At 45.3% G+C, this 24,467-nt stretch overlaps 1 protein-coding gene across 1 annotated transcript in view; it reads left to right on the top strand.

Moving 5' to 3' along the window:
• The window catches only part of fstl5 (follistatin-like 5), a 359,931-nt gene that overhangs the window by 275,861 nt on the left and 59,603 nt on the right, over positions 1 to 24,467 (top strand). The window contains exons 9-10 of the mRNA XM_072434789.1: positions 10,546 to 10,707; positions 15,281 to 15,415. Coding sequence (XP_072290890.1) covers positions 10,546 to 10,707; positions 15,281 to 15,415 — 297 coding nt within the window. The remainder of the gene's footprint in view (positions 1 to 10,545; positions 10,708 to 15,280; positions 15,416 to 24,467) is intronic.

Here is a 24,467-nt window from a genome sequence, read left to right as displayed (position 1 = left end):
AGACATTATATACAAATACAAATGCCAAAACGACCCAACAGAGTCTCTCGACTCCTGCATCCACCTACGGCGATGCGCTGCAGGCAAACACATAACAAACTGTTATGCTGATCGATAACTCACCACTACTAACAAGTCATATCAGAATGAGCATATCACGTTATTCTCTCATTAGGCCTACCTTAGTTATCACATAGAACTTATTATAACGTATCACACTCATGGCTGTTTCTCCACAGGTAATGTTACACATCAGACCATCGGCTGTGTAAAACATCCAACTGTTCATTTATTCTGGGCTCCTTGAGCGCAGATTGCCCCTAAATATGACCACGTCACACTCCATTTGCATTTGGACATTGTCTAGATTGAAACACAACATCTTTAGCATGCGGTTGCGCTCTGTGCGGTCGGGGCATAACACGTGACGTAGATGGACCAGTCCTTTCTGCTGCTGTTAAGTGGAGGTGTTTCCAGACACTGCACAGATCTGTCAAGAACACGTGAAGTTGGAAAATATATCCACCTGTACAACACATTTGTGGTAGTATTAATATTTCATTCATGAGATGGTCACCCAAAAAAATGAGGTCTGGGTCCCGCCCCCATCGGGGTGAGGTTGTTGCCCGTTGGCTTAATAGACGGGAGAGGACAGGGTGAAATGGTGAGATGATGATTGCTCCTTCCTAGTCCATAATGTGGTTCTCTTTTACAATGGTTTGAAATCAGAAGTACCCAACACTGAAAGTATATGTCTCATGAGAATTTAAGAATATTTTTGCATTTTTTCTAAATAGTTATAATATGTGTGAATATTGCGCTGGTATTGCCACAGAGTCAATAGTCTCCAATTTGTACTGTGGTCTACTCCACTTCACACTTCTGCTCCAAACAGATTGTTGTCCGGGTTAAATTAATGAAAGCTTTGGTTTAATCATAATATAACAAAAAGCTATTTAGTTTCTAGAAAACCTATTTAGCTTGTGATAAAAAGCTCTGCTGATTCCAAAACCTCATTTGAATTACAAGTGATTCTAAATCTCAGTCTGATGATGTTTTGGGAAGTAGAGGCATCTGCAACGTGACATTAACTGTCTATACATTGTTCTCTCCTCAACTTCCTGTCCAAATCTCCCTGGAGGCTCTTCCCCACTGAGCAGAGAAGAACGCATTATCCCTTCTTTTTACAAACTCTACTTTTACACACTCCAGCAATGTGCACGTGGAAACTCAATTCCTGCGTGAAAATCACCATTTCCTCTGGGCCCTAGACAGTGAAAATGAAAGGAGAAAGAGTGAGATGGAGGGAGGAAGGGTGGACGGTCAGTACTCTCCTCTCCAAAAACTAATTTCATTGATGTGTGGTTCTTGGGCCACACAGAAGGATGACAGCTTCATCCTGGTCCCTCGTCATCGTCAGTCACTCACACTGACGCCTTCAGAACGAGGAGAATGTGGTGCACAGGTCCAGGGGCGCCAGACAACAAATGTATTGTTACGCCAAAATAATATGACTAATATTCACTGAGTAAACCCAATCAAGCACAAAGGGGTATGCGACAGAAAAGGACACGTTTTTCATGAGATTGTCAAGTTGAAATATATTCGACTGTTTAAATGTAAATGAATGTTAAAGGAGACATATTATGTAAAATATACTTTACCTATGATTTAACTGTGATATGGTGTTCTATCATAATCACGGTTGTATTGCGATCGATTTGTGCATTTGTGAGTATTCCTGTATTGTCTTGCAACTGACGCTCGAGTGCTAAGAAATTTAGTTTTTATCTACCACCTATCTCCGCCCACTACTCTGCACGTGCTGCACCACGCACCACACGCACCACTCAGCACGCACCACACACCACACGCACCACTCAGCACGCACCACACACCACACGCACCACGCAACACGCACCACACACCACGCAACACGCACCACGCACCACACGCACCGCACGCACCACACGCACCACGCACCACACGCACCACGCACCACGCACAACGCACCACACGCACCACACGCACCACACGCACCACACGCACCACGCACAACGCACCACACGCACCACACGCACCACACGCACCACACGCACCACGCACCACACACACCACGCACCACACGCACCGCACGCACCACACGCACCACACGCACCACGCACCACACACACCACGCACCACACGCACCGCACGCACCACACGCACCACGCACCACACACACCACGCACAACGCACCACACGCACCACACGCACCACACGCACCACACACCACGCAACACGCACCACGCACCACACGCACCGCACGCACCACACGCACCACGCACCACACACACCACGCACAACGCACCACACGCACCACACGCACCACACGCACCACACGCACCACACGCACCACACGCACCACACGCACCACGCACCACACGCACCACGCACCACACACACCACGCACCACACGCACCACGCACCACACGCACCGCACGCACCACGCACCACACACACCACGCAACACGCACCACGCACCACACGCACCGCACGCACCACACGCACCACGCACCACACGCACAACGCACCACACACACCACGCACCACGCACCACGCACCACGCACCACACGCACCACACGCACCACACGCACCACATGCACCACACGCACCACACGCACCACGCACCACACGCACCACGCACCACACGCACCACGCACCACACGCACCACGCACCACACGCACCACACGCACCACACGCACCACACGCACCACGCACCACACGCACCACACGCACCACACGCACCACACGCACCACGCACCACACGCACCACGCACAACGCACCACGCACAACGCACCACACGCACCACGCACCACACGCACCACGCACAACGCACCACGCACAACGCACCACACGCACCACACGCACCACACGCACCACGCACCACACGCACCACACGCACCACACGCACCACACGCACCACGCACCACACGCACCACACGCACCACACACACCACGCACCACACGCACCACGCACCACACGCACCACGCACAACGCACCACACGCACCACACGCACCACACGCACCACGCACCACACGCACCACACGCACCACACGCACCACACGCACCACACGCACCACGCACCACACGCACCACACGCACCACGCACCACACACACCACGCACCACACGCACCACGCACCACACGCACCGCACGCACCACACGCACCACGCACCACACACACCACGCAACACGCACCACGCACCACACGCACCGCACGCACCACACGCACCACGCACCACACGCACAACGCACCACACACACCACGCACCACACACACCACGCACCACGCACCACGCACCACGCACCACGCACCACACGCACCACACGCACCACACGCACCACACGCACCACACGCACCACACGCACCACACGCACCACGCACCACACGCACCACGCACCACACGCACCACGCACCACACGCACCACACGCACCACACGCACCACACGCACCACGCAACACGCACCACGCACCACACGCACCACGCACCACACGCACCACACGCACCACACGCACCACACGCACCACACGCAGCACGCACCACGCAGCACGCAACACGCACCACGCACCACACGCACCACACGCACCACACGCACCACACGCACCACGCAACACGCACCACGCACCACACGCACCACACGCACCACACGCACCACACGCAGCACGCAGCACGCACCACGCAGCACGCAACACGCACCACGCACCACACGCACCACACGCACCACACGCACCACGCAACATGCACCATACAACACGCACCACTCAGCACGCACCATACGCACCACACGCACCACACGCACCACACGCACCACACGCACCACGCAACACGCAACACGCACCATGCAACACGCACCACACGCACCACGCACCACACGCACCCCACGCACCACACGCACCACACGCACCACGCACCACACGCACCACACGCACCACACGCACCACGCAACACGCAACACGCACCATGCAACACGCACCACACGCACCACGCACCCCACGCACCACACGCACCACACGCACCACGCACCACACGCAACACGCACCACGCAGCACGCAACACGCACCACGCAACACGCACCACGCAGCACGCAACACGCACCACGCACCACGCACCACACGCACCACGCACCGCACGCACCACACGCACCACACGCACCCCATGCACCACACGCACCACGCACAACACGCCAACACGCACCACTCAGCACGCACCACGCACCACGCAACACGCACCACGCACCACGCAGCATCCAAACGCTAGATGGGAGGATTTAGCACTGAGCCAAGCAGCGCCGGCTACAACAACTCATCAGTCAAACAGGATAGAAAAGAATAGAGAGGGGAGAAGAAAAAAAAATCAGCTCTGTCAATGATTGGCTGTTAAGAGGGAGCAGGTAGTGCGTTGGAGCTGAGAGAAATGACTGAAATAGAGGTTGTGTGGGCCCTGACATGCTCGCAGGTACAAGCAGCAGGGGGTAGAACATTGTCATCGTCAATGCGAGATCACCTGTCGTCTAGTTCGATACTGAGAGCCCACTCTGAGACAAACTACCGCCCTCTTCTATATTGCCTCTGATGACAAACGTGTGTGTGGACAGTATGTGAACGATAAAGCAGTATCAAATGTATAACGTGCGGAAAACTCAACCAAAAACATGCGCGATAGACAGAATCCTTGATACTTCGAATCAAACTTAGATTCTGGCGGCGTTACGTGGGTTTAATGTATTGTTCATTCAATAATACATGTGTAATTTAAGGATATACATTTAAACTCAATTAACCTATGTATTCTAATGAAACGCACTTTAGCCATCTTGATATTTTGTGTAATGATCTTGCTTATTTTTTCTGCTTTTTTCACTACTGGAAATAAACCAAAGCATCGCAAAACCAGGCTCTGCACTAGCTATAGTTGTTTTCACGCTATTTGAATATCAATATAAAATGTAGAAGCACAAAACATCAACCACTTCAGTCCAGTCTGATTGAACTTATGATTAGCTAAGCCTCATGGGCAACGTGATAACCAATTACCTATTAAAAATTAATCTTCAATTTATCTACAGGTGGTGCTCTTGGGAGAATGGAAAGGCTAATATTGAGAGATTAAAAAAAGAGATGTCTTTAGCTTTGATTAAACTGAAAGCAAAGACTAAGTCCATTTAATTGAATTAGTGGATTGGTAGACATGAATTGCATAAGTTCAACTGTTATTTAACACATTATATTTGATTAATGTTCACTTGGCTTGAAGAAAGGGTTACTGTTGCCACTGTCCTGGAACCTGTTGTTAGTTATTTCCATAGTAAATTAAATGATTAAACAAATCTGTGTGTTTTTGAGGAATGGAAATGGATATGATTTGTATTGTTTTACTGTTAATACGATTCATTATGTCTGGCTAACACTAGATTTATATGTTTATCACTCTGAATCGAGTTCTAAAAATGCATCAATCTGGAAAATCTCTTGCCAAAACCCGTCGGGGAAAAAGCTTAACAACATGACGAATAATTGAAGCTGATTGGCCGAAGCGTCACAGCAGTGGAACAAGAGAAATCAAACTGTTGATTGCCAAAAGAAGGAAATTGTATAAGTTAAGTGTTTTGCCCAGACCTAAAGCACTACAGTTGTGCTGCTTTTCATTAGTCTCCACTCAGCACTACTCGGCTTGACAAGACACGCTTTTATGCCGCTTTTACGTATTTCCATTTGGTACGACAAACTTCGAGTCCTGGAGCCAAGTACTTAACGTGAGGCATGCCACAGATTTGTCATTGGAGCAACAAGCCAGGGAGAAACACTCGTGCACAGCTAACATCAAAATGCAATCATCCATTTGTACATTTTACATCATTAACTCACATTTATATACATTATGGGTCCTTGACGTTTTGTACATCATTGTGTGTGTGTAGCTCTTAAGTTCAACATTTAAAGTGCTTATGACAGGTTGGATTACTCACTGAAATGGACTTAAGATCAATTAAAAACATTTTATCCCAGAAAAGCAATTTTTCGAGGTTTATAATTAAAAGAAAAATGTTTTTTTCCCTTCTTTTGTGTAAATTATGTATAAACGTTGGAAGGCAGTGTGATGTCACTTCCTGTAATTTTCAACTGTAAATTATTTATATTTACAACAGGTAAAAATACACCAGATAAAGTTAAAATTTAAAAATCATAAAAACTTGTCATATGCACTTAAATGTCCCATGATGATATATACATAAATGACTTAATATGTCTATCGTGCAACATGATTAATCTGAACATTTTTGTACACTGTAGGAAGAAAAGTATCCACTTACTCAGTCTATTATGTATATAATGATAATCATGCAGTTTGCCTCGTGACGACCTTTGACCCCTGACTACAGCACAGTACTGTTTAATTCAGCCCTTCACACACTTGACTGGGATAAAAACTGCAATGAGCTGCTCCCCCAATAATTGTCTGTAACTAAGTAACGACCTTGAGTTGAGTTCCATGGTGACCAATGGGAATAGCTGCAGGATTTCTTTGTACAAGTCCCTCAATAAGACACATCCTCCTTGAAACTACGGCAACAAAGAAAAAAAAACAAACACAAGTGGGTGGCAATTGACAGGCACTAGTCAGATTGGCCCAGTGGAGATGGGTGGATATTTAAAGCTGGCAGATGTCCTTCTTGTGTTGTTTGTGTTGTTCTTCTAATTACATTGAAGGTACACTGTGTTGCCAAGGCTACCACAAGGATGTCAAAGGATGTTTACAATTTATAGAGAAATATTCTCTCCGGTTAGAGTAAGCTTCACAAGATGATGCTCGGGAAGGCCAAGGGTGAAGACAGCGTCGTGCTCCAGCAGTTCCTCCTGGCACTGTGTTCTTCTGAGCAGAAGAATTGTGATTTTCAAACGTGTGCTGTTCACTATTGTGAACCATTGATGCTTTAAAATCCAAAATATGAAATAATGCTCCACGGGTGTCATACAGTCGTTTACATAAAGCATGTGTCATCTTTAACTTCAAATAGTAAATCATTTATGTCCATGAAGTTACGCGTAGAATTTTGTAGTTTCCCCATGTTTTTTTTTTATTCTGGAGTAATTTCATGTACCACTTTACATAGCACTTCTACTCGAGTAATATTATCGTTTAAGTATTTGGGCAATAATGCATTGTATCTGACTGATTTACTTGTAGTAGTTTTGAAATATGTGAACTTGATCAAAAGATCCATTTTATTTGCTCTCTGCACTCCATAGTGTCACTGCAGTGGCCATGTTGGGCTTGTCACTCTGACCTCTGACCTCTGTCCCAGGCCCTTGAGGCCCCCGGCAGAGGGTCCATTCACCTCCATTCACCTGCTTCACATGGCTGAGGGGAGACTGTTCAAGTGTGCCAGCAACCAATAAACAGGACAGAGATGTGCAGGGGGGCCACGCAGCCAGTACGGGGGTCACACAGCCAGTAGGGGGGTCCACATAGCCAGAAGGGGGGCCACGCAGCCAGTACGGGGGCCACACAGCCAGCAGGGGGGCCACGCTGCCAGCAGGGGGCCTCACACACGGCTACATTCAGAGAGCGTTTCAACGTAAAAGGACCTTCTCTTGTTCATACGTTTTCATTTGCATTTCTCTTATGGATTAAAGGGCCTCTGACAGGTTTGGGCGACTCATTGAACTAAAATGTAGTTGAGAGAAATATGTTTTAAATGTTGCCAAAAAATTTAAAAATTTTATCACGGAATAGCACATTACTTAGCTTTTGAATTTCACTTCCTGTTTGTAATTGATGACATCACACAAGAAAATTACCCAGCAAACACTGGGAAAAAACTCATCTAATGTCATTTATCTATTTTTTTGATAAATAAAGATGTACAAGAGCAACTTTATTTTGTTGCTATTATTTTCAGGTATAGATACACCAAAGAAAGTCAACATTTGAAAATCGTAAAAAGCCTGTCTCTAAAATCAAAACAATGTATATTATCTGTACCAAACCACACTACACACACAGAACTATATGACTAATATTTCTCTTACATTATTGTTGAACTCTCCTCTTTGTAATTCCACCACATTATTCAAATTCAGTCTTTTGATATTTGTCAGATTTGGCAGAGCAAGACTCAAACAAGTTAGCCCCTGGCGTCAAAACGTAACCAGGGCATAAATACATATGATTATTGTATTTGTATTTGAGTTTTACTGCTGTTTTCAAACTTGGAGACCGTTTGCTTTTTTCTCGCGCTCGCCACAATTTGAATTCATTACAAAATACTGCAAATGTTCAGAATGTTAATCTTGTTTTGTAGGAGTGGCTAGTCTTTGGATTTGCTTTGGGATTTTTAATTTATTGATTTATTTTTTATTCATGAGGGAATCTGCTCATAAATGTGTCTACGTTATTTTTCTCTATTTCCTTTTTTGGTTGAGGGCCGGCCAACAGTGCGTCTCCATGGAGATGTTATTATGCTTTGATTGGAATGGCAGTAATTGTGTCAATATCCATGAAGACAAGCATGCGACGCATCAGGCCACGTTACAGGTCAGCTCTGTGGAGATGTGAGTCAGTTCAGAGTAAAAATACATGTTTTCTCATGTAGCTGTAATTGAATAAATATAAGATGTTGCAAAGCGATAACATTGTCCTGAGACAAACAGAACCGTTACATAATGTATGTCCTGTCAAAATAAATCAAAATGTCTTGCTCTGGTTCACTAGTTAACTCAACATTTGAAAGAAAATAAATCTGGAATTTATAAGGATCTAGACCAACAAACAAAATAAATCTGTTTTTGTATGAGTACTCAAATTCATTTTGGGATTTCAATATTTTTGATGTTTTTTTTTCCACCAGTTAATTCAATTTATAGTTACTTTTTCCATGTCTCTGTGTGTGTGTGTGTGTGTGTGTGTCTGTGTGTGTGTGTGTGTGTGTGTGTGTGTCTGTGTCTGTGTCTGTGTGTGTGTGTGTGTGTCTGTGTGTGTCTGTGTGTGTGTGTGTCTGTGTGTGTGTGTGTGTGTGTGTGTGTGTGTGTGTGTGTGTGTGTGTGTGTGTGTGTCTGTGTCTGTGTCTGTGTCTGTGTCTGTGTCTGTGTCTGTGTGTGTGTGTGTGTGTGTGTGTGTGTCTGTGTGTGTGTCTGTGTTCTGTGTGTGTGTGTGTGTGTGTGTGTGTGTGTCTGTGTCTGTGTCTGTGTGTGTGTGTGTGTGTGTGTGTGTGTCTGTGTTCTGTGTGTGTGTGTGTGTGTGTGTGTGTGTGTGTCTGTGTGTCTGTGTGTGTGTGTGTGTGTGTGTCTGTCTGTGTGTGTGTGTGTGTGTGTGTCTGTGTCTGTGTGTGTGTGTGTGTGTGTGTGTGTGTGTCTGTGTCTGTGTCTGTGTCTGTGTGTGTGTGTGTGTGTGTGTGTGTGTGTGTCTGTGTGTGTGTGTGTCTGTGTCTGTGTCTGTCTGTGTGTGTGTGTGTGTGTGTGTGTGTCTGTGTGTCTGTGTCTGTGTCTGTGTGTCATCAGAAGCCAGACAAAAGGTCAGATCAAATCGATGCATAACCAAGACAAATCGATACAGACCGAGTGGTGTTCTGGACTATGTTTATCTGATGTTTCACATGAAGCTTTAATCTCAGCGAACACGCTCACAGCTCAAAATGTTCTTCTAAAAACTCTTCTAGCACCAACAGTGTTTTTTTAGCTGCTTTACAGTCTGCTTGGCACTACAACTCACAATACTGAAGATTGGCTCATAAAAATTTAACTTTCAGATGAAGGACGCTAACCTGGGTGCCAAGTTTTAAAAAGTACTGAGTGTATTGTGTATTGTACACGCTATAACTCTACAATCTCATACGAGAAACTGGGGAATTGGATCTTCTTAAAACTTTAACAACGAAAAGGTTACTCGTCGACTGCCCGTTGACTTTTTAACCTTGATCAGTCAAAAATATTCACAAGCCTGGATTCTAGAGCCTGGTGATGGTGAAGACGAGAGAATGAGCCGCTGATGAGGTGATGAAGAGGAGGAGGAGTGCGGTGGCACCAGTGAAAGTGAGGAAGCGAGGGCTGTTTGAATGTAGTCGGGTGATTGGCTGTGACGGAGTGTGATAGTAGTAGTAGTAGTAGTAGTAGTCCTTCTGTTAATAATATTCCAGTCTGAATTATCACTTTAGTCCATGTGTGCTTTTCAAAGTATATTATACATAAGCAAAGGTACTCAAGAGCATAAATTATGCATAATATGTGTCCTTTAACACACCGTATTTTCTGCACTGTAAGTGAAACAAAACATGTACCACACAAAATCGCTTCAAGGTCAGAAAGCACGACTAGAATTAATCCATATATAAAGTGCACTGGATTATAAGGTGCACTGTTGTTTTTTGAGAAAATTAAAGGTTTTTAAGTGCGCCTTATAGTACGGAAAATACGGTACACATTCAACATCAAACCCTTTTTGCTCCTTTTTTCCCCATCTCACCACTTACCGCTTGCACTCTTTTGCCGTTTGTTCTGCAGTCCCTCCTGTGATCCGGGTGTACCCAGAGAGCCAGGCCAGAGAACCAGGCGTCACGGCCAGCCTGAGGTGCCACGCTGAGGGCATTCCCAGCCCCCAGCTCTCCTGGCTCAAGAACGGCATGGACATCGCCTCCAAGCTCTCCAAACAGCTCACCCTGCAAGGTACACTGCCCTCCACAGCCCGGGTCATGGACGAGGAAAGCACTAGCAAGCCTCTTAATAGGATGCAGGTAGCAGACAGTAGTTTTAGTGATATTATTATGTTAAAAGGAAATATCTCTGAAATGTCAACAGTATGATTAGCATGACCAAGAACAGTTACGTAGTTTAAAATGCTCATTGGTTATGCCCTGTGCTCTACAGAGATTTAAAGGAAACAAAAAGCATTTCTCAGGATAAAACGAGCAGTCTATTGAGTGATTAGGTCAAGGCAAAACAATGCAAGGACACCTCAGCGTATTCCTTCTTGACATTATTTCTGATTGGTGTATATGACCAAATATAATCTATTCATGTGCTAATGAGTTCCGTCAAGAGGCCCAACCTCACTGTATTGATGCTGCTGCACTTTGATACCGGTTATTGTCTCATCCCTGAAGTACAAGCGAGGTTATCCGACACAAATCCTGCGCCAAATTAACCCTGTATTGATTCTGTATTGGTAAACGGTAACAAAAGGTACAAATGAAGTGCAGGCAAAGTACCAATAAACCAAGTCTAAAAATCAGCTGGGCATTTTAGCACTCAAATAATCAACAGTTGGCCATTAAAGGTAAATAAGGCTTTAAAGGAGACATTATGTTACAGCCTTATTCCAAAATGGATTTTTTGTAAAGAATATCCCATAATGACAGCGTGACATAAGATAAATCTCAAGTGTAATGGTGTTATATATTCTCACTTCTTGTATGCGCTGTAGTTATGTTATATTAGCGATCGAATGTTTTCATACTTTATGTTTGAACTTTTATCTCTACATTTCACCCTGGAGAGACAAAGAGACCACGAGAATGAACTGTTGAGCAAGCTTTATTCGTGAGTTATTTTGCGCTCAGACCCCGGCGGAAGACGTTGCAATCATGGGCACTCCATGATCTATTTGTATTAGATGTCTCCCCCCGGAGCCTGGAGCCTGGTGGTGGTAGATGTGAAGAGAAGGTAGAGGATGAGGGGAATGCAGAGGAGGAGCTGGGGAGGTGGTGGGTCGCAGTACGGTTTGAGCGGCCGAGCCATCAGCCTGAGGCTTAAATGCGACCGCCTGGTGCTGATTGGGAGCAGGGAGGAGTCACTGAGAGCGTTGATTGGGGATGTGGAGCAGGTGCGAGGGCCATGGTGCAGACACCCCTGACCTTTCACCCTACTTCTGACCTTTCACCCTCCTTCTGACCTTTCACCCTCCTTCTGACCTTTCACCCTCCTTCTTGGCCAGGAAAAACTGCATAACCTCTTTGGGATAAGCGCAGAAACCTGGGAGAGTCCATGGTGAAGTGAGGGATCTGACTCTCACAGACGGACAGGCCACGCCCGCTTGAGTGCGATGATGGCGTTGCGAGAGGCGTGTCCTTCCATGGAGGCCTTGATGTAGATGGATGGAGTTAGGTCTTCCAGGCTGAATTTACGCAGGCTTCATTTATCCTTGTGCGTAAGTTGTCTTCACGGCAGAACAGTACAGTTTACAGCCGTGGGAGCGGTGGTGCTGAACACAAACTTTAGCAGAGCACTTTAAACTATAAAACTCATGGTAGAAATGAAGCTGAAAATGAACGATGGGACAGCAGCGCGGGGGGCCAAACGGAGAGGCTAACACCAACCGCGCTGAGGAAATGATTTCAGGTACGATAAAACCCTGGTTCTAACGAACTTTTATGTGGATTAAGTAGGCTCCATAAACAAGGATGCAGGAAGTGCAATTCTTCATCCAAGACGCAATGTGAAAGTAACAGGAGCAGGGCAAAGTCTGATTTAATTATAATTACTGATGATCACATGGAAATATATCACAGTTTCCAGTGATTATACTTACAAAAAGAACAATGTTATAAAGCTAAATGGAACCAAACATAAAAGATAATGCTTAAACTGGCTTTACCAATATTCAGCCAGTATTAAAAACTTTCAGAGCCTCGTACTCACCTCAACTCAGATTGTGTTCATGTGGGGCAGGTTGTGCGGGGCAGGTTGTGCTCATGTGGGGCAGGTTGTGTACATGTGGGGCAGGTTGTGCTCATATGGGGCAGGTTGTGTTCATGTGGGGCAGGTTGTGTTCATGTGGGGCAGGTTGTGTTCATATGGGGCAGGTTGTGTACATGCAGGGCAGGTTGTGTACATGCGGGGCAGGTTGTGTACATGCGGGGCAGGTTGTGTTCATATGGGGCAGGTTGTGCACATGTGGGGCAGTTTGTGTACATGTGGGGCAGGTTGTGCTCATGTGGGGCAGGTTGTGTACATGTGGGGCAGTTTGTGTACATGTGGGGCAGTTTGTGTACATGTGGGGCAGGTTGTGCTCATGTGGGGCAGGTTGTGCTCATGTGGGGCAGGTTGTGCTCATGTGGGGCAGGTTGTGCTCATGTGGGGCAGTTTGTGTACATGTGGGGCAGGTTGTGCGCGGCAGGTTGTGCTCATGTGGGGCAGGTTGTGTACATGTGGGGCAGGTTGTGCTCATGCGGGGCAGGTTGTGCTCAAGCGGGGCAGGTTGTGCTCAAGCGGGGCAGGTTGTGTACATGTGGGGAAGGTTGTGTACATGTGGGGCAGGTTGTGTACATGCGGGGCAGGTTGTGCTCATGTGGGGCAGGTTGTGTACATGTGGGGCAGGTTGTGCTCATATGGGGCAGGTTGTGTACATGCGGGGCAGGTTGTGTACATGCGGGGCAGGTTGTGCTAATGTGATGCAGGTTGTGCTCATGTGGAGCAGGTTGTGCTCATGCGGGGCAGGTTGTGCTCATGCGGGGCAGGTTGTGTACATGTGGGGAAGGTTGTGCTCATGTGGGGCAGGTTGTGTACATGCGGGGCAGGTTGTGTACATGCGGGGCAGGTTGTGCTCATGTGGGGCAGGTTGTGTACATGCGGGGCAGGTTGTGCTCATGTGGGGCAAGTTGTGCTCATGTGGGGCAGGTTGTGCTCATGTGGGGCAGTTTGTGTACATGTGGGGCAGGTTGTGCGGGGCAGGTTGTGCTCATGTGGGGCAGGTTGTGCGGGGCAGGTTGTGCTCATGTGGGGCAGGTTGTGCTCATGTGGGGCAGGTTGTGCTCATGTGGGGCAGGTTGCGTTCCTGTGGGGCAGGTTGTGCACATGTGGGGCAGGTTGTGTACATGCGGGGCAGGTTGTGCTCATGTGGGGCAGGTTTTGTTCATTTGGGGCAGGTTGTGCTCATGTGGGGCAGGTTGTCCACATGTGGGGCAGGTTGTGCACATGTGGGGCAGGTTGTGTACATGCGGGGCAGGTTGTGCTCATGTGGGGCAGGTTTTGTTCATTTGAGGCAGGTTGTGCACATGTGGGGCAGGTTGTGCACATGTGGGGCAGGTTGTGCTCATGCGGGGGGGTTGTGCACATGCGGAGCAGGTTGTGCTCATGTGGGGCAGGTTTTGTTCATTTGAGGCAGGTTGTGCACATGTGGGGCAGGTTGTGCACATGTGGGGCAGGTTGTGCTCATGCGGGGGGGTTGTGCACATGCGGAGCAGGTTGTGCTCATGTGGGGCAGGATGTGTGGGCAGGTTGTGCTCATGTGGGGCAGGTTGTGCTCATGTGGGGCAGGTTGTGTTCATGTGGGGCATGTTGTGCTCATGTGGGGCAGGATGTGTGGGCAGGTTGTGCACATGTGGGGAAGGTTTTGGGGTAAATCTGTGAAAACCAAAGAATGAATCCTTCAAGTTTGTTCATGTGACGTGGATCAGGCAGAACTCTTGCTTCTTCCTCACGTTTCTCAGTCTTTCCTTTGGCTGATATTGCACAGCGCCTCTACAGGCGAGGGGGAGGAGCCTCTACAGGCGAGGGGGAGGAGCCTCTACAGGCGAGGGGGAGGAGCCTCTACAGGCGAGGGGGAGGAGCCTCTACAGCCGAGGGGGAGGAGCCTCTACAGGCGAGGGGGAGGAGCCTCTACAGGCGAGGGGGAGGAGTCTCTACAGGCGAGGGGGAGGAGTCTCTACAGGCGAGGGGGAGGAGCCTCTACAGGCGAGGGGGAGGAGCCTCTACAGGCGAGGGGGAGGAGTCTCTACAGCTGACAGGGACTTTGTGGGGGGTTTGTGTGATTAAAGTGTGAATTGCGAAGCAGACCCAGATCAGCTCAGAGACAGACTATGTAAGTCCGCTTTAATTTGTATTGAGAATGTGACCTAAGTCCTTAAAATATTGCATCCACATAAAATGTCCCATTAAATAGAATTAACAATAGAATTAACAACAAAAAATCATGTTTTGATATTATTTTTTTTTGTTACCCGGGAAATTTGACTTAAATAACATTAAAAACATCTTTAAAAGTCTTACATTTCTTTTGACCAAACCTGGATCAACCCTGAGTTACAACACGATATGTCTGTCCTTACTTGTTCTCCTAGTTGCCGCTTATGCAATTACTAAACTATCCTTCTATTATCTGCTCCTACTCATGAAATGATTGTCCATCTTAAGTATTATCTGCTCTCTCTTGCCTTACACAGTCCTGCTTTTAGTAACGCTTCATACAAATCTACCTTTTATTTGTATTTTCTGGGTCTAATTTGCTGTTGTGTTTTTGCAGCTAATGGAAGCGAGGTTCACATCAGTAATGTCCACTTTGAGGACACGGGCGCTTACACTTGCATCGCCAAAAATGCGGCTGGAGTGGACGAGGACATCTCTTCTCTTTTCGTGGAGGACTCAGCGCGGAAGACACGTATGTAAAAGCCAAAGAGGCCTTTCTGTCGCTTTCTACCACAGAGCCACGCAAACGGAGTCTCTGCACGGACAAGAACACATACTGCACAAAACAACTCCATTTCCCCCCATTCTTTTTCATACCATTTTGCTTAAGAATGGACTTGTTTTTAAATGTAGTTTTATTGCACTATTTAATTTAATTTTGTTACAAGTCGCACTTTTGCATTTTGCTCTGAAGGAATGAGATTTAACATAATATTGAATTGTATGTCCCAGCTGATGTATTTCACAGTAGTGACATTTTATAATAACTACACTTTTATTACTCTTAATAAAGCATGAACAAATAGTTTATTAAGAGGGATTCAGCCTTCATAACGGCTTATCAACTACTTAATAAATACGCTAACTCTAGCCCTGATTAGCCCTTTAAATATTCTTGATAAACTATTTGTTCATTATGAAGTCTTTGTTTATGCTTTATTAAGGCTAATTAAGGTGTAGTTATGATGTGATACTGAAATACCTATTGCTACAAAAGGAAGCGTGGACATATGTAGTTTCTTTTGGTTCCATTATTATTACTTTTTCAAGTTTTGTATTATATTTGTGACAGGGACAGTGCACAATACACATTATCATCACCAGGAGAGATGCTTTGTACCAGGACAGAGTCCCACTGAGGGGAGGAGCCTATTCTACATATAAGTATTAGTATGAGTATGTATTCAAACTAATCTGTGCAATCACAATCCTTTATACATAGTACCTATTTATTTACATTTGAGTTTACTTTATACTAGTATACATTTGACTAAATAGATCCCCGCTCAAGGTTAATAGACTTTCCATATTTTATTGTGTTTTTATTTGTATTTTGCAGTATTTTTTATTTTATTTTTTTTAATCATCATTAACTCTGGAGGCCTATTAAAAAAGAGAACTTATTAAAAAAAGGTTTGTTCTTATATTATTTTTTGTTTTTTGCTATTATTAGTTTTCCTTAAGTTCCTTTAGTGAGACAAATATGATAAAATCCACAGACAATGAAGCATCAACACAGCGCGGCTAATTACCGAAATGTCCCCATTGTGTGGACAAATAAAGGTTTATCTTATCTTATCTTAATTAGAACTGACCTTTTCATCGATGCCAGAAAGCAGAACAATTAAGATTTCTAACAGTGAACTCAGGTCAGACGAAGTGTTAATGTTACATCACGTTTTTGTTTTTTTACTTTTGTCTTTCTTTGCTTGATTTCCTCATAGTTTGGCTCAAGTTTAGATGTGATTTAGATCTGGTTTGGTTTTCTTCTAGTCCTGGTTTATACTTATAGTCCCACTCCAGAGTATGAACGCAGCGTATAAGAAAGTTTCAGTCAAGATTTAGTCAAGTAATTCTAAATATGTAGCATTTGGTTTAGTCGCTCTCGTTTTTTAATTTTATCTTTTTATAATAAGGAATATCTACAATCTTTATAAATGTTTAACACTCATTATCTAATCATTGACAAGAAATAAACTAATTACTAACACTCATTAACCTAAACATGTTCACATTTGGTCCTCTTCCTTCTAAATGCACTTTGTTTGCAGAGAACTCCATCAAACCAGATTCACGTCAAACACGTGCACATCCCACGTCTCAGCGCAAACACCAACGACTTACGTGGGAAACAGAATAAAGACACAAATTTAGGCGCAGACCTAAGAAGTGTGTGTGCTTTGTGTGTGATCACAGCACACGCCCCTCACACACAAACCTGCCTCTGCCCCTCACACACAAACCTGCCTCTGCCCCTCACACACAAACCTGCCTCTGCCCCTCACACACAAACCTGCCTCTGCCCCTCACACACAAACCTGCCTCTGCCCCTCACACACAAACCTGCCTCTGCCCCTCACACACAAACCTGCCTCTGCCCCTCACACACAAACCTGCCTCTGCCCCTCACACACAAACCTGCCTCTGCCCCTCACACACAAACCTGCCTCTGCCCCTCACACACAAACCTGCCTCTGCCCCTCACACACAAACCTGCCTCTGCCCCTCACACACAAACCTGCCTCTGCCCCTCACACACAAACCTGCCTCTGCCCCTCACACACAAACCTGCCTCTGCCCCTCACACACAAACCTGCCTCTGCCCCTCACACACAAACCTGCCTCTGCCCCTCACACACAAACCTGCCTCTGCCCCTCACACACAAACCTGCCTCTGCCCCTCACACACAAACCTGCCTCTGCCCCTCACACACAAACCTGCCTCTGCCCCTCACACACAAACCTGCCTCTGCCCCTCACACACAAACCTGCCTCTGCCCCTCACACACAAACCTGCCTCTGCCCCTCACACACAAACCTGCCTCTGCCCCTCACACACAAACCTGCCTCTGCCCCTCACACACAAACCTGCCTCTGCCCCTCACACACAAACCTGCCTCTGCCCCTCACACACAAACCTGCCTCTGCCCCTCACACACAAACCTGCCTCTGCCCCTCACACACAAACCTGCCTCTGCCCCTCACACACAAACCTGCCTCTGCCCCTCACACACAAACCTGCCTCTGCCCCTCACACACAAACCTGCCTCTGCCCCTCACACACAAACCTGCCTCTGCCCCTCACACACAAACCTGCCTCTGCCCCTCACACACAAACCTGCCTCTGCCCCTCACACACAAACCTGCCTCTGCCCCTCACACACAAACCTGCCTCTGCCCCTCACACACAAACCTGCCTCTGCCCCTCACACACAAACCTGCCTCTGCCCCTCACACACAAACCTGCCTCTGCCCCTCACACACAAACCTGCCTCTGCCCCTCACACACAAACCTGCCTCTGCCCCTCACACACAAACCTGCCTCTGCCCCTCACACACAAACCTGCCTCTGCCCCTCACACACAAACCTGCCTCTGCCCCTCACACACAAACCTGCCTCTGCCCCTCACACACAAACCTGCCTCTGCCCCTCACACACAAACCTGCCTCTGCCCCTCACACACAAACCTGCCTCTGCCCCTCACACACAAACCTGCCTCTGCCCCTCACACACAAACCTGCCTCTGCCCCTCACTCATTTTTTACCGCTTGTTCCAGTTGGGGGTCGCGGGTGCCTGGCGCCTGTCCCAGTGACTTTGGGCCAGTGACTTTTGACCCTGTGACTTTTGACCAAACTACGGCCCGCGGGCCACATTCGGCCCTCCAGGCCTTTCTATCCAGCCCGTCAAGCTTGTCCAAGTTCCGGTATATAAAAAAAGAAAAAAAATAGTTTTCCCTTTTTGCCCTCAGGCATCTGTCTGCACTTGTGTCCTTAATAAATATGATGTGAAATGAATTAAATAATAGATTCAATAGCCTATATTTGACAGAAAAGTGATATTTTATTTGATTTTATTTTTGATCGCGGGCCGGCCCTCTAACTTAAGTTTATTTGCCTTTATAAAAGGGATCATGTGTAAACACGTCTAATTAAAGCAGATGTTTAAACCATCTGCAGTCCCCGGGCAGGTTAGAAATACTGAAAATCCTTCTCATTTAGATCTGATGTGTTATTTTCAGAATGATTAACATTCTGATGACGTAGTATTTTAAAGGGCAGTAATGCCTCTCATCTCTGGACTGTTTTCAACCGCATTAATATCGTACTGGATATTCTGCTAGCTAAATAATTGCACGTTTCACTTGTATTCACTGTGGTATTACTTAAAGAAACACTTTTGTCATGGTTCAAAGCCCTAAATCCCACATTTAAAAAACAATAGGAGCAGAACTCGATCCCCTTACACTTTCTTACATCACACTTGCCTGTTTAGTCTGAGAGGATTTGTTCCTGGTTGACTTTGCTGTAATATGTTATTTTTATTGTGATCTCAGTTAAGTTTGATCACAAGCATTTCTGTTCTTTGAGCCGAGTCTGTCTCAGATCTGTGATGTAATCCTGATTACAGTGCTGTACTGCTAATTAGTCCAAGTTGCCTGTAGTTCTGAGAGGTGTGACTTTGTTTCCCAGCAACATGTGAATCCAAATGTTCTAAACTCTAAATCTAAAAAAATCTTACATACTTGACGTTAGGCATTGTTAATTTATAACGTAGACAATGACATTTAAAAGTAAATTACACAAAAAAGTTGGTTAAATGGCACATACTACGCAAAATCAACGTCAATGAACTTTTAACCTTTTAACAGTGTGTCCTCATCATTAGTTTAATCAAAGTTGTATTTTGAAAATTCATGTTTTCACCTACCCCCTATCCCCGCCCATATCCTGATTATTACGAGGAAGCGTCACTATGAACTGCAGACTGCAGTTTTCAACAGGAAGTCAATGGACACATTTTATTACTAATCTGTTTTGGATGTTTTGGCAAAATGATGATGTACTCATGCTAAAATGAAACGGTGCGTACCTGGGGTGAAAAAAAGCATAGTATGTTTCCTTTACACATTTAAAAATATAACCTGTCACCTGATCTATTATTGAAAGCATTTTTTTAAACATCTTTTGTGATTTCCATAAGTTTCATATTGTTTTAGCTGAAGCTTCTAACCAATCAGGTCATGTGCCATTAAAGTACATTCAGTCTTGTAGTTTACTTTATTGTTATGTGTATAAAATAAGAGTTCTTGGCAGGATATATTGTTTTGAAGTACACCTGCCATAACATACCAATGATTTTAAATGAGAAATGATTTTTTTTTATTTGAGTGATGCTGAAACAATATACACTTGTGTAAAGTGAATTATCTTGTCCAAAGCAACATTTCATTTACATAAATAGTGTTTTGGTTTTATATAATCTACAGCAAAAAAAAAAAAAAAACACATTCCAGCCTTCATTCCAGGAAACTGCAAAAAATAATAAACGTACATTTCTGGTCAGGTTTTCCAAAGATGTGGTGCCATCTCTAACATCTCCCTGCTCTTCCCCTTCAGCTGCTCCTGTGCCCTGTTTTGCATAATCATTTAGCATCTTCATCCACGCAGTCGACTATATAAGCAAACTCACTTATAACTTACTTTGCCTGGGTTATAATATTTCATCATTAAGTATTCCAAGGTGTATAATTGCAAAGCCCTTCCTTCTAAACCAAACACGGCTGAAGCCTGCGATTAAGAGCATGTTTTATTTACACCCAGAACCTGACAGCTGAACCAAATGGACCAGGGCCATACATGAAATTAATTAAACCACTTAGATGCACGCCAGTTCCAGTTCGTTAAAACACACCCGACTGGCCACTGAAGACTTAAATGTCAAAATAATTTGGAAATGGGATCCAGGACTGCTATTTGGAACATCTGCATGGCCCATTTGGCGGTGTGTGTGTCCAAGTCATGCTTCTTCTGCGCAGACAGGAGCCGGTTCTGGTGTGGAACGTACAAACTCTCCATATGGCATGTTGTTTACCAGAGAGCAGGGAATCATCTGCTCACTTAACTTCATGAAGTTTCTTATAAAAGTCTGACAACCTCATCATGGGTCCTAACGGATGACAGGAAATCAACGCTCGTGGCTGCGTAGCACTGCTACGGCTGGGCTCTCCTGATGTTCTTCCTTAAAAATACCAGCAGAGGCCGCAATGACCTGCTGGTGCGCTGACAACTGCATCTGTTTCAACCAGGTCTGAAATGAGAGCTGGTTGGTTGTCTCAAGAGGTCTAGATGAATCTGAATCTTCTTTCTTTTGTATTCATTTGCTGCAGCTCCAATAAAGGCACAAGACACAATAGAAACATAAAACCAATCATATAAAAGTACGACTGGAACGATACAATAGATGTGATTTCGTTATGGGGGGCCGTGTCTGCTCTCCAACGCACGATCTCGTCACGATCTCGGGGCCCGGTTAGCACTTGTCTGTGGAGACCCTTGTATTGTCCAATGCTCTATACTGCCCTCTTGTGGCTGCTGGTGTTCTTATTCCCTCCCATTTCTGTATTTACATTACAGTCGTGCGTCACGTTGCGAGATGTGAATCATCAATAGTTAGGCCTGACGGGCGGCAAAGTGGCGAGGGCCCTTACGGCACGTTTAGCATAAGGGGTCCCCTGAGGGCTCGAGCCAGCGCCGTTTTAAAGCATGTGCAATAGTGACTGCATAATGCTTTCAAAACTACAGATTCAGCAAGCTTTTTACTAAGACCCGTTTCTAAAAGGTTGTGAAAGGACTTTGACGATCTTTGTCTGAACCCATCGAGCAACATTTCTATAGTTTTACAATAGAAAGCGTTTGAAGTTTGAATAATGTCGTGCTGTAGACATGTGCAGGGATAATTCTGTCTGGCGTCGGTTCTGTTTGGCTGAACTTTTAAAGCCCGATTACAGCTCTAATATGATGAGGTTGGAGCGTTCGCAAACGGCTCGTGAAGTAACCGCGAGTGTTTATTTGTGTCGTTTCATTTTCTACGATTTCATGTTTTGGAACCGCAGTTGATTTGTGGATGGACTGAATGATTGGTTTGTCTGAATTCAAATGCTAAGCAGAAATGTCCCATAAATGTTTCATAGGCTCTTTACACCGTTTCTTATTGAATACGAGGCCGATTTTAATCAACTAAAGACCGTTTTCCTCCTCGGTGGATCGTAGAGTATGTACAGTGTATTATGTGGAGGTGAACCGTGTCCCTGATCGACTGCATGTGTCTGTTTGAACCGCTGTCCAATTACATTATGCCAAGCATGTCCAAACTAGGGCCCGGGGGCCAAATGCGGCCCTCAAACCAATTTTTGTTGGCCCCCCAGCTTCCTGCTATGTCGGCCCAAACAACAAAAAAATAGTACTTTTTACTGTGAAATTGGGAAAATTCAGGCATATCGATGTTATACCAACCTAATATTAATAATCTAGGTCTAATTAAAGGTGTGGAGGCTCATCGCAACTACGTCAAATACTAAATTTCGAATGATTCACAAGTTGTTTGTGGCCCTCTGCCCTGTTGAAGTTTCAAAATGCGCCCCTTGGTGAAAAAAGTTTGGACACCCCTGCATTATGCCATTCAGTCAAAACTGCGTGGTCAGTCTGGTCCCCCTCGCTCGCACGCCCTGGACCCCGGAAAACACTGTCATTGTTCACCGTGGCAAACCCAGATGAATCAGGAAAGTTTCAAATGGCATGTTATGTATGTGTGATGAACGCTTATAACAGTGTTTCCTGAGCAGAGAAGTGACAGGTTGCCATGTCTAGATCATTTCTCATCTAATTTGAACAGGCAGACGTTTGCACCACTTCCTGATCATTCCGCGCACTATTTTTCCAGCAGCGACTTTGTGGGAATAATGATCTCTTGTGTTTATTGCAGCCTCAGGCACCTCAAACTCACTCCAACGAGTCAACACCAGCGCACTAACGAAGCCCCCGTTATGCAGCAGCTCATCTGCCACACAGAACTGTTAAGTGAGATCCTTCTGAGAGAACTCGGCAGCTTGAAGGTCAAAACGTTTCATGGCAGAAGTGAGGGAGCGTGGAAAAGATTTCCAAATTTGAGTGTGGGCCTGGAGTTTGTGACGAGCTGCTAATTCATTTTATACCATTCTTTGTTCTCACTGTGTTGTCACCATTTAGAGCGGGAAAAAACAAATTAACACTAATCTAAAGATAATGTAACAAATAATTGTATTTTATGTGTTTTTCTTCAGTGCTCCAGGCCATGTGCCCATTTGTCATTCCCAGTTTGCAGTAGTTTTGTCTTTTTGAACAGAGTAAACATGAAAACAGTAGAGCAACCTTTTTTGTGTACGCTGCACTTTATTTATTTTATTAATATACAAAACAGCAGCTCATCATTTTATATCCCAGATACATATATTGTTGTTATTTTTTATGGATTTTAGGTATCAGCAAATACAGCCACAGCAGCAAGTCAAAGAAAACTAATGGCCCACATTTTATTTATACTTATTTGAAGTCGCTCCGGAGTATAAGTCGCACCAGCCAAAAACTGCATTATAGAAAAGAAAAAAACACTCTGGAGTATTTGATACAATCCAAAACCAAGAACAGACATTTCATCTTGAAATGCAATTTAAAATAATAACAGATCAGAGAACATGGTGAACAGATGTACGTATGCTAACGCTAACACCTTCAGCTACATGACGAATGCTAACGCTAACACCTTCAGCTACATGACGTATGCTAACGCTAACACCTTCAGCTACATGACGAATGCTAACGCTAACACCTTCAGCTACATGACGTATGCTAACGCTAACACCTTCAGCTACATGACGTATGCTAACGCTAACACCTTCAGCTACATGACGTATGTTAACGCTAACACCTTCAGCTACATGACGTATGCTAACGCTAACACCTTCAGCTACATGACGTATGCTAACGCTAACACCTTCAGCTACATGACGTATGCTAACACCTTCAGCTACATGACGTATGCTAACGCTAACACCTTCAGCTACATGACGTATGCTAACGCTAACACCTTCAGCTACATGACGTATGCTAATGCTAACACCTTCAGCTACATGACGTATGCTAACGCTAACACCTTCAGCTACATGATGTATGCTAACACCTTCAGCTACATGACGTATGCTAACGCTAACACCTTCAGCTACATGACGTATGCTAACGCTAACACCTTCAGCTACATGACATATGCTAACGCTAACACCTTCAGCTACATGACATATGCTAACGCTAACACCTTCAGCTACGTGAGGCACAGACAGAACTGTGGTAAGTGTCTGGTATGTTAACGTAACATATGAACAGTTATTCAGAGAACTATAGCATAAAGAACATGCTAACAAGTGTGACTTATAGTCCGGAAAATACGGTACTTTCCAATTATATTCTGTAACACATATATAATCTTATTGTGTTAAATTTGTTGTTTGATATTTTCATATTGATTACAAAGTCAAGTCTCTTCCAAACCCATAAATAAGGGTCAGAAAATAACCCTGTTTTTACACAAAAGGTCAGGACAGAGATCCTCACGTGGTTTAATATTTGACAACAACATCAAAGTCTTCTTCTCTTTGCTTTCACTTTTTGCATTGTCATTTTTTGTGCGCCTTCAAAATGTACTGATGCATGT

The sequence above is a fragment of the Eucyclogobius newberryi genome, unplaced genomic scaffold (assembly GCF_026437365.1).
Source record: "Eucyclogobius newberryi isolate DKJ021-1_F unplaced genomic scaffold, fEucNew1.0.hap1 SCAF_11, whole genome shotgun sequence".
In the NCBI taxonomy this organism is placed as follows: Eukaryota; Metazoa; Chordata; class Actinopteri; order Gobiiformes; family Gobiidae; genus Eucyclogobius; species Eucyclogobius newberryi.
Note: the sequence above shows the minus strand (reverse complement) of the source record. Positions and strands in the feature narration are given on the sequence as shown.